Source organism: Lepidochelys kempii, chromosome 4 (genome assembly GCF_965140285.1).
Source record: "Lepidochelys kempii isolate rLepKem1 chromosome 4, rLepKem1.hap1, whole genome shotgun sequence".
Lineage (NCBI taxonomy): Eukaryota > Metazoa > Chordata > Testudines > Cheloniidae > Lepidochelys > Lepidochelys kempii.
This window is the reverse complement of record NC_136383.1, coordinates 136,078,831-136,094,562: the sequence shown is the minus strand read 5'-3', so window position 1 is coordinate 136,094,562 and position 15,732 is coordinate 136,078,831. Positions and strand designations below refer to the sequence as shown.

At 44.0% G+C, this 15,732-nt stretch overlaps 1 protein-coding gene across 1 annotated transcript in view; it reads right to left on the bottom strand.

Moving 5' to 3' along the window:
• ATRN (attractin) overlaps positions 1-15,732 on the bottom strand; it is a 276,680-nt gene that overhangs the window by 70,891 nt on the left and 190,057 nt on the right. The window contains exon 25 of the mRNA XM_073342975.2: positions 5,390-5,451. Coding sequence (XP_073199076.1) covers positions 5,390-5,451 — 62 coding nt within the window. The remainder of the gene's footprint in view (positions 1-5,389; positions 5,452-15,732) is intronic.

Here is a 15,732-nt window from a genome sequence, read left to right as displayed (position 1 = left end):
GAGGGCCCTAACTCCAACTGATAGCAAAGGAAGCTGCAGGCATTCAGAATCACTGAACTTCAAGCTCCAGATCTTTTGAAGGAGAGGAACTTGGTTGTTAAATAAAAAAGGAAATTAAGTACCGGCCCAGAGCAGAATTTAGTCCCAGCCAGCCCTAGGTAACACTAGTCTCTGGAGTATGGATGTTCTAGTGGATTACTGGCTTCCACCAACCTGTGACTTTGCTTGCCCTGTAGAGCTTTTGGGCTCTGCAGGTTTCCCTGTTGCTTCATAAGCTGAGTTGAGATTTGGAGTTGGGCAAAGTAATTGATTCCCCATCCTACTGGGATCTTTGAAATTACAGAGTTCTTGTCTCTTATTGCATCTCCTTGCCCTGCCTTGCACAGTTTAACACATGCATGGCGGTATGAGACTTGGAAACTTGATCAATGCAAAGTAATGTACACTGCATCCGATGAAGTGAGCTGTAGCTCACGAAAGCTCATCCTCAAATAAATTAGTTAGTCTCTAAGGTGCCACAAGTACTCCTTTTCTTTTTGCGAATACAGACTAACACAGCTGTTACTCTGAAACCTGTCATAATCCCAACTATACATATAAAATGATGGGATCTAAATTAGCTGTTACCACTGAAGACAGATCTTGGAGTCATTGTGGATAGTTCTCTGAAAATATCCACTTAATGTGCAGCAGCAATCAAAAATGCTAACATAATGTTGGGAATCACTAGGAAAGTGATCGATAATAAGACAAAAAATATCATACTGCCTCTATATAAATCCATGGTATGTCCACATCTTGAATATTGTGTGTAGATGTGGTCGCCCCATCTCAAAAAAGATACACTCTTCTGTACCTTTTCCAATTCCAATGTGACAAAACTGATTAGGAGTATGGAAGAGCTTCCAGATGAGAAGAGATTAATAAGACTGGGACTTTTCAGCTTGGAAAAAGAAATGACTAAAGGGGGTGAGATATGATAGTGGTCTAGAAAATCATGTCTGGTGTGGAGAAAGTAAATAAGGAAATGTTATTTACTCCTTTTCATAACTCAAGAACTAGGGGTCACCAAATGAAATTAATAGGCAGCAGTTTAAAACTAACAAAAGGAACCATTTCTTCACACAACACACAGTCAACCTGTGGAACTCTTTGCCAGAGGATGTTGTGAAGGCCAAGACTATAACAAGTATCAGAGGGGTAGCCATGTTAGTCTGTATCCACAAAAGACTATAACAGGATTAAAAAAAAGAACTGGATAAGTTCATGGAGGATAAGTCCGTCAATGGCTATCAGCCAGGATGGGCAGGGATGCAAAACCATGCTCTGAAGTGTCCCTAACCTCTGTTTTCAAGAAGCTGGGAATGGGCGACGGGATGGATCACTTGATGATTACTTGTTCAGTTCATTCCCTCTGAAGCACCTGGTATTGGCCACTGTCGGAAGAAAGAATATTGGGCTAGATGGACCACCAGTCTGACCCAGTATGGACATTCTTATGTAAAGAATGCACTGATGTACCACACAGTATGGCTAATTTTTAAAAATTAGTTACATACATTAAAATCTATGCATAGGCTAAGCAAAGTATGAAACATTCGAACCAAGCCATTTTTAGCTGGACAGACCCTGAAAGAAGTTAGGCAATCAGTAAAATAGCGCTGTACTTCCGTATATAGAGTTCTAAAACCTAATATCCTAACACACGTGTGCATAAAATTAGATACAAAAATTGTTCATAACTTTGTTTAGGTACTGCTTAATTTCTGCAAATAATACCTAAGGTCTGCCAATGTGCTTGGCAATATACAACTCAGAAAGCCTGTGTCACTTAAAACCTAACAAGATAAATACAGGATGTGCTGTAAAGCTCAAAGGAATATTCAACATTGATAACTTTTATAATCTGTGCTACAGTAGTGCCTAGAGGCCCCAGTCCAGCTGTTGTGCCACTGTACATGGCAGTGTACATACTCATAAAAGAGAATCCATGCCCTGAAGAGCTTATAGTCGAAATAGACAAGACAGGACAGGATGATAAACCGAAGCACAGAGCAGGGGAAACAGAGGAGAAATTATCTGACCAAGGTCACACAACAGGTCAGTGGCAGAGCTGGGAATAGACCCCAGTGTGGTCGATATGGCAATTTCCTGGATATCCTTGGGAGTCCATATTGAATTCAGTGTAAGTATCTTTTGGGTCCATTGTAAATGCAAAGTTTCAGAGTGGTAGCTGTGTTAGTATGCATCAGCAAAAAGAACGAGGAGTACTTGTGGCACCTTAGAGACTAACAAATTTATTTGGGCATAAGCTTTTGTGGGCTAAAACCCACTTCATCAGATGCATGTAGTGGAAAATACAGTAGGAAGACAAATATATACATACACACACATACATACACACACAGAACATGAAAAAAATGGGGGTTGCCCTACCAACTCTAACAAGATTAATCAATTAAGGTGGGCTATTATCAGCAGGAGAAAAAAAACTTTTGTAGTGATAATCAGGATCGCCTATTTCAAACAGTTGACAAGAAGGTGTGAGTAACAGTAGGGGGAAAATTAGCATAGGGAAATAGTTTTTAGTTTGTGTAATGACTCATCCACTCCCAGTCTTTATTCAAGCCTAATTTAATGGTGTCCAGTTTGCAAATTAATTCCAGTTCTGCGGTTTCTCGTTGGAGTCTGTTTTTGAAGTTATTTTGTTGAAGAAAGACCACTTTTAGGTCTGAAATTGAGCGACCAGGGAGGTTGAAGTGTTCTCCGACTGGTTTTTGAATGTTATAATTCTTGACGTCTGATTTGTGTCCATTTATTCTTTTGCGTAGAGACTGTCCGGTTTGGCCAATGTACATGGCAGAGGGGCATTGCTGGCACATGATGGCATATATCACAATGGTAGATGTGCAGGTGAACGAGCCTGTGATGGTGTGGCTGATGTGATTAGGTCCTATGATGGTGTCCCTTGAATAAATATGTGGACAGAGCTGGCAACGGGCTTTGTTGCAAGGATAGGTTCCTGGGTTAGTGTTTTTGTTGTGTGGTTGCTGGTGAGTATTTGCTTCAGGTTGGGGAGCTGTCTGTAAGTGAGGACTGGCCTGTCTCCCAAGATCTGTGAGAGTGAGGAATCGTCCTTCATGCCCCTCCACCCCCACGAACATGATACAGTTCTGTGGCGACCTAGAATCCTACTTTCAATGTCTCCGACTCAAGGAATATTTCCAACACCTCTGAACAGAATACTAACCCACAGAAACCTTCCTAACAACAATAGAAAAAGAAGGATTCTGCGTGGACTCCTCCTGAAGGTCGAAATAACAGATGGGATTTCTACATAGAGTGCTTCCACCAATGTGCACGGGAAACAGGCCAGTCCTTGCTTATAGACAGCCCCCCAACCTGAAGCACTTCAACCTCCCTGGACAGTACTGAGAGAGCCATGTGGGAAGGCACCATTGGTAAGTCTGAAATAGATGGTGCTGATCTGGAGGCGGATGGTACTGGGGATCTGACAGCGTTATGTTTCTCTGACGTGCTCTGCGGTCTCCCTGCTCCACTGGTACTGGAGGAAGAGAGTCTTCCGCCATGAAAGTACTGAGTTGAGAGACTGAGGCCTCCAACACCATAAACCTAGAAGGAGATCAGAACTTCTTGGGAGCTGGCTCCTTCCCCTGCTTTGGAACCTTCCCTAAGTCCTCAGAGATCTTCCCCCTTCTAGGCAAGACCTTAGCCAAAGGGACACAGTCTGAAGACAGATGAATGGCAGGGGGAGGGAAGGTGGAAAATGTGTGGTCTGCTGACCTGACTCGGAAGGAGGTCGAAGGGAGTGCTCCATCAGCAGCAGCTTCAGTTTGGTCTTCCAGTTCATCTGAGCTCTAGATTTTAGAGCCAGGCAAAAGTTACAATTTTGGGAGATATGGGACTCTCCCAACACAATGGATACATTTAGAGTGTCTGTTGCTGATTGGGACAGCCGCCCAACAAGAGAAGCAGCTTTTGACACCTGGTGAGCCGGGCATACCTAGCCAGACCAAATGAGTTCACCAGAAAAAAGTGGGGGAGGGGGTAAAAAAGGAGGGGCAGGGGAAAAAAAAATGAAACCTCTCACATCTAACTGATTTTATTCTAACAACTAACACTAACTAGAAACATTGAACTAAACTGCAGAACACACTGAGGCACACACAAGGCAGGCACGCTAGAGCTCCATCTCAGGCAGAGGTTGGAGAGAAGAAACTGAGGGCGATTTGCCCGTGCAGCCCTATATGCCCTGGGAGCGCGGCGAAGTTGTATAGTGTGCATGCACAGGTCGAACAGACACTACTAATAGAAAATCTCCAATCAAGGCACATGAGAGGCACATGAAGTGAAGCACCCTCAAGGACACTACTTGAAGAAGAACCCTCACTTACTTCAATGGGAACAAGATTTTACCCCATATCAACATGAATCAGACAGGAAGTAAACCATATACAGTAGATGCTTACTAGCAGGAAAATATCGGTGCCCTTTTTCTACGTTGCGCCTAAGCGACCGTTGCTGTTATGGGGAGTGTCAACAATTCACAGTAGGGAAAGTGTTCCCAGGGGAAATGTTGCTCACAAGCAGCCGTCACTCTTACAAGGTGTTGCTGTAAACAAGCATCCACTGTAAAGTGTCCTCACAGCACTATTTTAAGATGTAGTGCTACAAAAAAAGTTTGATAGAGGAGCTGTGATAAGTGATCTTCATGAAATGCCAACTCAGTGCTCTTAGGTTTTATGACCTCTTCTGACACTGAATGTGTGTAAAAGCTCAGGCAAGATACCATTTCTTTATCTGTTTACTCATGAGTAAAACGTGTATAATCCTTATCTACTTCACAAAGGATTGTGAGGCTTTAATGTTCATAAGGCACTTTGAAATGTTTACTTGAAAGTAGTATATATATTATTGTCATGTTATGAAATATTAACAGTCCCTACAATTAGAAAGTCCAGCACATCAGTTTATGAAATCCTAAGGACCCAATTTTCATCACTTCTGGAGTCTTCCCATGTTCTTGTAAAGAACACCCTTTTGAAGAATGGAAGAAGAAACAGAATATTATTTTACTTCTGTTGTTTCCATTCTTATGGCATCATGAACCTGTTTCACACTTACGATAAGGGCTCACTTTATTCAGAGGATGGTGAGCACTTGCACTGACGTGATCGAACTAAATTTCTCTAATTTAACCTTACCAAGAAAAAATATTTTAAATGTTAATAGTACTACTTTCAATTCACTAGACTTAAATGTTAGATAAAGATGATGGTTTAACTTTAATAAACTATAAATCAGTGTATTGATAAAAGGAGCTTTCTTAAAACAGTTGAAACATTTATCTGCCTAAAATGAAAAGTACCTGAAAAATGTCACAAAGAACTGTACCAGGTCCATAAAGTTGCTGTGCTGTGAGAAAGCAATCTGAAAAAGAAAAGCAAATGTTTTCCTGTTACTTCACTGGCAGGTAATTTATACCCAAAATTCATCATTACACTGCTGCTGGGATCAACAATTACTATGAAATACTGCTTCATTTTCTTCAAATGTACACCATGTTGATTTTTTAAAAACAACTATTAAGTAGTATTCTGACAAAGAAGAAACAGACCTCAGATTAAGGTTTGAAATGCTTCATCCAAATTTCTTTTTAAAAACAAAACAAATTCTTCAGCTCTTCCAGTTACAATCCAGGAATATATCACTTTGGTAAATGAGGCAAAAGAACATGGTAATCATCTTTGAAAAGCTCCAAATCCAAAATGATTACAATACTCACAAATAAGAAGCAGCATACAAGCTAAAGTAGAATATTTTGAATTACTGCAGACATATTAACCAATGAAGTACAATAAATACTAAAAAGTTCAAAAGCAAGCAGAATTGCTTGCCCTCATTGAAATAATACTCTTAAAGTAAGATCTTCTTGAATAAGTAACTTACACCAAGAGCAGCAAAAAGGCATGAAACACAGAAGATAATAGATACTGTAAAAACAACTATGGCATTCATTTTAACCCACTTTCCTGCAAGCCACTCAAACTGAAAAGAAAAGTGAAAAACAACCCAATTTTTTGGACAAAACACAGAAGGAAGAAAGGAACAGGAAATTGGGAGGTGGTTAGAGGCAAAAGGAGAGATTAGAGAGTCTGGTTAAAAACAACAAAGCAAAGGGAAGGCAAGCCAACAGAAAGGCAACTTGTGATTGCTAATATTGCACAAATTCTTTCCAGGTACCTCCTATTTCCTCTGACTATCAATCCCAGCACCACAACAGGAAATTAACTCTTTCATGAACAATTGGAACTTTTTCCAACACTAAACGGAAACTGGCAGTTTATCCAGCAAAGCTTTTCATTTTTATAGAGTCTGTCTCAAAGCATCGTTTCTATTTTCCCATTAAATTATACATCATAACAATACTGGTATCAATTTTAACTTATTCCTACTGTTAGCTACAGGTTGAATACTATGAATACCAGACAAATAACCAGTTGTTTATTATTTTTTCCAGAAACATAGTCTGTTGCCATATTTGCTTTAAATAACTGTATTATATTGCAACTGGTATAGTAGAAGGCCAGAACCATTTGTTTACAAATACACTGTAATCTCCTTTGGAGTGCATAATGGTATACTTTCTATTTTGCTGGAAAGCTTGTACCCAACAGCACTGAAAGCTGCAGACTATATGATCCCATTCTTTCAATCCTACTGCCTATGTATGACGGGAAGATTCGGCAAGCTGTATTTTTAATTTAATTTTAATGCAGTGCCCAACAGTCTACTTGAGTTTTCCAGTTAAAAAGGATAGCAAACATATTGTGGGCTGCACTTTACATTTTAAGCTCAGAGGGCTAAATCTATGTTTTCTTTAAAACAGATACCAAGATAGGAATAGTAATAATTTCAAACAAATCAAATAATTTCAAGCTCCTGATATATTATAGAAACAGGAATTGACAGTAACTAAGTAACATACTTGTTATGTAGTGTTATGTTATGTAATATCTAAGATACTAATATGCAGTAGTCATACTGGTCCAGGATATTGGCGAAACAAGGTGGGTGAGGTCATATCTTTATTGGACCAACTTCTGTTGGTGAGATAGATAAACTTTCGAGTTTACACACAACTCTTCTTCTTCTTCTTCTTCTTCTTCTTCGTAAGCTCAAATGCTGGTCTCTCTCACCAACAGAAGTTAGTCCAATAAAGATGTTACCTCAGTTACCTTGTCTGTCTAAGATACTGAAACATTAGCGGTAACGTCATACATTCACAATACAAACTATATTAATGAGATAATAGGACAAAACAGTAAATTTTTAAACTAAAAGCTTTTATAGAACAAGGAATCTAGAAGCAGAAAGAGAAACTGGACATGCAAACAATCCTCCTGAAAGAATCACTGTCAGGCTACTGCATGCTGGAAGTCAAAGACTATTGCAACTGAAATACAAGTAAACAAAATTAAACAAGTGGTAGGAACCTCTTTTAAATACAATGGAGGACAAATGACTGGGCCTAGACCTTCCTTTAAAACAGACCGAAGTGGTATTTATAGATTAAAAACAAGCTTCTGCCATTTCAGTGCAGGATGGATCCAAGAAAAAAACTGAGATGCTTATGTGCATTCCAGAGCTGTAAACCAGCTGTGATAACAGAATTGAGGTACTTCTCTCTAGGCCATGACTAGAAAAGGATGGCCAGAGACAGGAGTCTGAATAAGGGATTCAAGTGAAAATCAAAAAGATGGATAAGTTCTAGGTAACAGAGAAAAGTCAGCTTCCTCTGGTGCAATCAAAGTGACCTAGTACGTGTGGTTTCTTCATTGACTTGGCAGAGTTTATATTTTGGAAGGACGCAACAGGGGAGTTTGCACCTTGTAAAAAGGGTAAAAAGTCTCAGGTGACTTCCATAATTTACTTCTCACACGTTGAAAACACCCTGTCCGGTTCACATTACCCCATCTGTAGCCTATCATCATCATAATTAGATACAACAACAATTAATAACTTTGCTCAAGTGCAGCCTAATTTCTTTGAATACAGACTGTACTCAAGATTTAATTAATTTTAACTATATGGAAAGTTTGAAGTGTGTGTGTGTTATACTTTAATTAAACTCATTCAGGACAAACAAAAGTGATATGTTAAATTTTTTAATGGATTCAGTTTTTTATTAATGTTAATTCAAACTAATTAAAGGATCTACGTATAAATTGTTAGAAAATTCATTCTGTACTTTAAAAAAGTAAGTGCTGTACCTCTGGGGAGGATTCACTGTCTTTTCCCATGTGAAACAAAGAGGTTATATGTGCAAAATGGAACTCAGTCTTAACTATGGAGTCCTGACCATGGAGTCCTTCACAAACTAGTGTCCCTGTAGATGCCTAAAAATAATTTTGTATTAATAAATGGTTAAGAGCAATGGGACCAGACCGTTCAACATAGCACTACTAGTAGAATCTGTTTACATTTAGTGAGAAGATAGCTGAAAGAAAGAATACAAACTATCGCAATTTTTTGAAAACCCAGTTACTTGCAGTATCCCATCAAACTGCTTTTCAGATACATGAAAACTGGATTTTAATGAGATATAAGCTAAAAATTAAAGAGTATACCTTTCATTTGATTACAGTAGGATCTTACAGTAAAATAAGATTAAAAGTGACATGTGGTTACCCCTACTGGTGAATTTCAGAAGACATTTGAAATAGCTTTGAATCATTAAGTGTACTTTGTGAGTGCACATAAGGAAAGGGCTTGGCTATGAAATACTTTCTAGGAAGGCAATTTTGAACTGAAATTTCAGTATTTAAGTAATAGCTGGAATTTCTAATCACTTTTAGAATCACTTTTAGTTTAACTGTCGTGGATCATTTTATAGATTTAGATTGATGCAATGTTTGACTGACAAATCAGCATTGCACGAGGATAAGGATCTTTAGTTGTGGGCTGGTATCACAATCAGCACCTCAGTACTGGAGAGAATTAAAATAAGTTTAAAAAGAATAGAATAACTATGTCCAAACACTGATTTACTGAGATTGTTTTTCACTCCATCAGTTAAAATCTCTAAATTGAAATCCGTTCATTTAAACTTTGTAAACAGTATTATAAACATATTTGTTTAGCTTATGTTTACATTCTTATTTAATTTTGAGTAATAAAAGCCATAAATAAAGCTCTTCTTCACGTGCTTGCTCATGACCATTCCAATCTTGCTGTGTGCACGCCCACGTGCACGGACGTTGGATGTTTTTTGACTTTGTGGTATCTGTAGGGATGGCAGTGGCGCCCCTTGAGTGTTGTGCTCATGGGTCGGCGCCATGACCCTATGGATCAGGCGCCAGCGACCCTACGCCCTCTCAGTTCCTTCTTACCACCCATGGTTAGTCGGAGCACCTTTCCTTGCATTGCACGGGCTAGCCGTTTTCATCTTACTGACTTCGAGCCTTAGGGCCTTGTAAATAGTTTGTTTATAGTAGTTAGTGTTAAGTAGTTGTTAAGTGCAGTTAGCAGTTAAGGTCCCAGTGGGGACTTTGCCCCAGGCCGGGCATGCCCCGGTCTCCTGGGTTTAAGCCCTGCTGGACTGTAACAGGCCTATGCCTGTAAGTGACCCCCATAGCAGCTGCCTCAAGTGCTTAGGGGAATCACATGTTGGAGATAAGAGCCAAATTTGTAAAACCTTTCAGCCCTGCATGCAGAAGGAGCAGGATATTCGATTACGGGCTTGTCTCATGGAGTCCACCCTTTGGCCGGCTTCTGTGCCATCCCGCCAGGACTCGCCGAGTACTTCGGCGCGCTGTGCACGCCTGGCACCGTTCCCTGTCGGTGGTGTGCAAAAAAAAGGTCAGGAAGCATGGTTCCCTTGCACCAGGCAAGAAGGGCCCTGGGTCATCAGGCAAGGGACCTACTTCAGGCTGCCCGGCCACTCCGGAGCCATATGTCCATGCCTCCCTAGTCGGGGCCCTTCCAAGACCTGGGAGCAGCCTGGGACCTGAACCCCTGACGGCACCGATGCCTTCACAAGCTCCCCCGGCGCTGAGAGAGCAAAGGCCTCCACCCACACCACCGATGCAGCACGTGCCTCAGAAACCAGCAAAGGCTCCCCAAGAGAGCAAGCCAGCCACTAAGAAGAGCTCTCAGAGGGTAGTGGAGTGCCGCTGATCTCTCGAGAGGAAGGAGCGCTCTCCACCTCCGCACCAAAGGTCGCCAGAGTTGCAGTCCAGACCCTCTGGGGCGCGCCCTTGGTCATCAGCACCGCGATCGCAGTCCCGCCATCTCGATGCAGATCGCCTAGATCGCCGTAATACCAACACCGTTCACCCTCCCACAGGTCCCGGTCACCTGCCTCGTGGGAGTGCTCCCCATCGTGTCACCAGTCCCCTCGATACCAGCAACAATCCCCTCTCTGAGCACCGTTCTCCGACGGTGTCAGTCAGCAAACAAAGTCAGGTGTCGATGGCCCCACCATGGTCACTGGAAGGAGATTCCTCCGGCACGGAAGCTCTGTTCAGCCCCTCACCTAGCTGCACCAGCGCGAATGGGTACCCAAGGCCACGTGGACGTCCACAGTGCCGACTTGGCAGCATGGCCAGTGGCCAGCACAGTGGCCTTATTGGAGTGCGTGGAGAGTGTCGGTTATAGCGAATCCCCCTCCATGCCGCTCATTGGCTGCCGCCTTGGAGCAACAGCTGTAGGCACCAATGGCACCGGACTTGGTGCATGAGGCATGCTCGGAGGTCGAGACAGAGGAAACTGTGCCCACCCTTAAGCCTCCCCTGTGGCGGAAGATGCCCTGGGGCCTCCCCTGGCAGTGCAATCATCATCCCCGGATGAGGCGGTTGCGGGACCCTCAAAAGCAAGCTCACTGGACAATTTTAAAGAACATCAGGCCCTGCTTTGTCGGGCAGCCAAGAACTTGGGCCTGGAAGAGGAGGACATGGTTGAGCAGGCAAACCCCTTGTTTAAATGTCCTGTCAGCCTCTACCCCGGCCCATGTTGCAGTACTAGTGCATGACCGTGTCCTCAAGATTGCCAAGACCATCTGGCAAACCCCCTCATCTCTCCCTCCCACCTCAAAAAGGGACGAAAAGAAATACTTTGTCCTGCCAAAGGGTTTGAATACCTTACACCCACCCTCCCCCAGGCTCGCTGGTGGTCTCTGGGGCCAATGAAAAAGAAACAAGGCCGTACCAGCTCGACCCCAAAAATAAAGAGGTCGAAAGATTGGACCTGTTTGGAAGAAAAATTTATTCAACTGCCAGCCTGCACTAGTGGCAAACCATCAGGCCCTCCTAGGGAGATACAACTGTAAGTTATGGGTCTCCCTCCGTAAATTCAAGGAGTCCCTCCCTCAGGGCTTGGCCCAGGAATTTGGCACCCTCATAGAGGAGGGCACCATGGCAGCTCGGTGCTCCCTCCAGATAGTGTGGGACATGGCTGACTCCGTGGCTAGGGTGATAGCGTCAGCAGTGGTTATGAAGAGCAGCTTCTGGCTTCAGACCACAGGCCTCTTCCCTTGCTCATTGGGCATGCGTTCACCGCAGCCTGCAAGAAAACAGTTCCAGCCACCCTCACCGCCTAGGCCTTGGCGGTCTCGCCCAAGGTCTGCAAGGAGAAGGGACAGAGAGGTTAGTTTCAGCCGCCGTCGTCCTTCCTCCTCCCACTCACCTGTGCAGCCTGCACCGGCAAATCACCTCAGGGGCCACAAGCACTCATTTTGAGGGTGCGGTCAAGAGTGACATCCCAGTCACCTTCCAGGATCCACCCCACTCTTTCCTCAACCGTCTTTTTTTCGGCCTGGTTCCGAGTCACCTTGGACTGTTGGGTGCTGGACATAGTGTCTCAAGGTTGCACCTTGCACTTTTTGGGCACCCCTTCCTTCCGTCCCTCTTCAGGGTCCCTTCTCACGAGCAACACCTTGTTCAAGAGGTCGAGATCCACCTGCGCATGGGGGCAGTGGAGGAGGTCCCTTGGGACATGATGGGGAAAGGAATGTACTCCCATTATTTCCTAATCCCGAAAGCAAAAGAGGGCCTCAGACCCATTTTGGACCTGCGATGCCTCAACTAGTCTCTCAAGAAGTTGAAGTTTCACATGGTCTCCCTGGCCTCCATCATCCTCTCCCTGGATCAGCGAGACTGGTATGCTGCCCTCCATTTGTAGGATGCCTATTTCCATATTCCAAGGCCACAGATGTTTCCTCCGTTTCATAGTGGGTGAACGCCATTTCCAATTTACTGCACTCCCCCCTTTGGCCTCTTATCGGTTCCAAGTGTCTTCACAAAATGTATGGCACCAGTGGCCACTTACCTACGACATCGAGGGGTCCAGATCTTCCCATATCTCGATGACTGGGACTCATCACCCCCTGCCATGTAGACTGTGTAGTCAGGGTGCCAGATCACATTCTGTCATCCCTCAAATGGTGGTTAAACCCTGGGTCGGTGTTGGAGGATGTTCCCTTTGCGGTCCTGTCTCTGTTGCTGACCCTGGTCTCAGATGCTTCGGACCTGGGCTGGGGAGCACCTGGGCGAGCTCAGCACTCAGGGCCACAGACTGCGGGATGATCTGGCCCTTCACATCAATGTTAGGGAGCTAAGGACGGTTCGCCTGGCCTGCCAGGCTTTCTTGTCTCACCCGAGGGGCAAGGTGGTGCAGGTCCTCACGGACATACCGCCGCCATGTATTATATCAACAAGCAGGGTGAAGCCAGGTTGTCAGCCCTTTTCCAAGAAGCTCTCGGCCTTTGGGACCGCTGTGTGAGGCATGCCATTCGTCTGAGAGCCACGCACCTGCCTGGGACCAAAAATGTGCTAGCAGTTTGCCTCAGCAGGACCTTCTCGTCTCGCCACGAGCGGTCGCTCCATCTGGAGGCAGCCACTATGATCTTCCAAAAGTGGGGAACTCCCCAGGGGGACTTGTTTGTATCCTGCCAAAACAGGACATGCCATGTTGTTCTGTTCACTCCAGGGGATGGACAGGGATTCCCTGTCAGTTGCTTTCCTGCTCCCGTGGTCAGGGGCCCTGATGGACGCCTTCCTGCCGGTGCCGTTGATCCACAGAGAACTCATGACGATCAAACAGAACAGGGCGAAGGTTGTCCTGATAGCCCACAAGTGGCCTCAGCAGCACTGGTTCAGCACGCTGTTGGACCTTTCGGTAGCCAGTCTCTGGCCGGACCTGCTGTCCCAGGACCACGGCAATCTCCTGCACCCGAGCCTGGAGGTATTGCACTTGACAGCATGGCTACTGCATGGCTGAACGCGGAACAGCGGGAATGCTTGATCTGGGTGCAACAGGTCTTGTTGGGTAGCAGAAAGCCCTCCACCAGAGTGACTTACCTGGTGAAGTGGAAAAGATTTACGTGCTGGGCTTTGGATCGGCACATCCTGGCAGAGCAGGCCTCGCTGCAGGTTATCCTGGATTATCTTCTGCACCTCAAACTTCAGGGTTTGTCCCTGTCATCGATCAGGGTATACTTGGCCGCTATTTCAGCTTTCCACCCCCCATTTCTAAGGCAGGTCCGTTTTCGATCATGACATTCTGTCCTGGTTCTTGAAAGGTCTGGAGTGTCTTTACCCTCATGTCTGGGACCCTGTCCCTCCCTGGGATTTGAATCTCGTGCTGTCCAGGCTCATGGGGCCTCCCTTCAAACCTTTGGCTTCCTGCTCTCTTCAGCTTCTCTGCTGGAAAGTTGTGTTCCTGGTGGCAGTTACATCCACCCGCAGAGTTTCTAAGATCAGGGCACTTATGTCAGAACCACCCTATAGGGTGTTCTACAAAGATACGGTCCAGTTGTGGCTGCATTCGGCATTCCTGGGCAAGGTAGTTTCCCAGTTTCATACCAGCCAGGCATTTTCTTACCAGTCTTATTTCTGAAGACCCATAAATCCGAAGAGGAGTGCAGGTTATATGCCCTGGATGTCTGGAGGACGCTGGCCTTCTATATCGACAGGACATGGCAGTTCCGTAAATCAGCACAGCTGTTTGTTGCGGTGACAGACAGGATGAAAGGTTGCCCAGTGTCTGCTCAAAAGATTTTGTCCTGGATCACAGCCTGCATCCGATACTGCTACGCGCTTGTGAGTGTACCTCACCTGGTGACAGTCAAAACGCACTTGACTAGAGCGCAAGCATCACCTGTGGTCTTCTTGGCTTAGGTGCCGATTCAAGAGATCTGTAGAGCTGCCACCTGGTTGTCTGTCCACATGTTTATGTCCCGTTATGCGCTTACCCAGGAGGCCCGGGATGATGCTGGCTTCGGCAGGCCAGTGTTGCAAGCTGCAAGACCGTAAACCGTGAGCCCACCTCCACTGGCACTACTTGTGAGTCACCTAGATTGGAAGCAACATGAGCAAGCACTCGAAGAAGAAAAACGGTTACCTGCCTTTCGTAACTTGTTCTTCGAGAGGTGTTGCTCGTGTCCATTCCATTATCCACCCTCCTGCCCATCTGTCAGAGTTACTGGCAAGAAGGAACTGAGAGGGCGTAGGGTCGGGGATGCCTGATACACCAGCGCATAAGCGCGGTACTCAAAGAGGCACTACTGCCAATGCTACGGATACCCCAAAGGCAAAAATCTCTGATAACCACGCATATGGGTGCACGCACACGTAGATCGGAACAGACGTGAGCAACACACTCAAAGAGCAACATTTGCAAAAGGTAGGTAACTGTTTTTTATAAATTCATCAAAAATGCTTGAGTCTGCACGTCAATTAAGCAGCATAAAGTTCAATACATTCATGAAAAATACGGGAAGAGTAACTGATTCATTAAGATTACTTAAATGTGTGACTCATATTGTACTTAATATTCTGACACACATATTATGAAAACAACTACACACAAATTGGAACAATATAATTCCTGTAGGATGTTATAAATTAATTATCCCTAACTGCCATTACAGGCAAAATGGAAAGAGTATAATTACGAAAGAATAAATTACGTACATTAATTGTAATTCTATAAGAACTGTAATAGGGTGCTAGCATTTCATTTAATATAATGTATTAATAGTTTTATATTTCTGAAAGATATTTAACTTTTTAAAAGATATTTAACTATTTCAATTTTCATATAAGAATATGCAGCATTTTTGATGTCTTGAAGCCCAACTCAGCCTTCCCATACATTCATTCACAACACATGAATCCTGCTGCCGTTCCCACCTTGTCTTCCACTAGGAACATGCCAAACTATGGACATGCCAAATTTAGGTTTTTGCCCATACCCAGCAATTTTTAAAGCATAGGCAATTTGCACCATTAGAGCCCTTCTATTCACAGTCCTCTCAGATTCCGGCTGACAACAAAAAGTGAAGCTAGCAATGATATTTCGAACAGGAGGCCCTCTTTAAGTACTATCTAAAAAGGGAAAGTACAGCTCAGTTAACATATGCAAAAGCGTAAAATGAACTGGAGAACACACGCTAACAGGAAACAGGGTACTGAAGTTTTGAATTCACTGAAAATTCAAAAGATTTATTTAAACAAGCAAGAAAGCTTGTCCTGTCAGAAACAGTAACATAATAACTGTGAGAACACTACATACTATATATTTTCTAAGTCTACGGGACAACACAGTATTTTGAAAAGGGCAGTAGTCCAAGCAGAGATTCAGGCTACCTTAATTTATATTTAAACAAAACCTGAGTGCCAAAACAAATCAATGAAAAATGATAGAACAGAA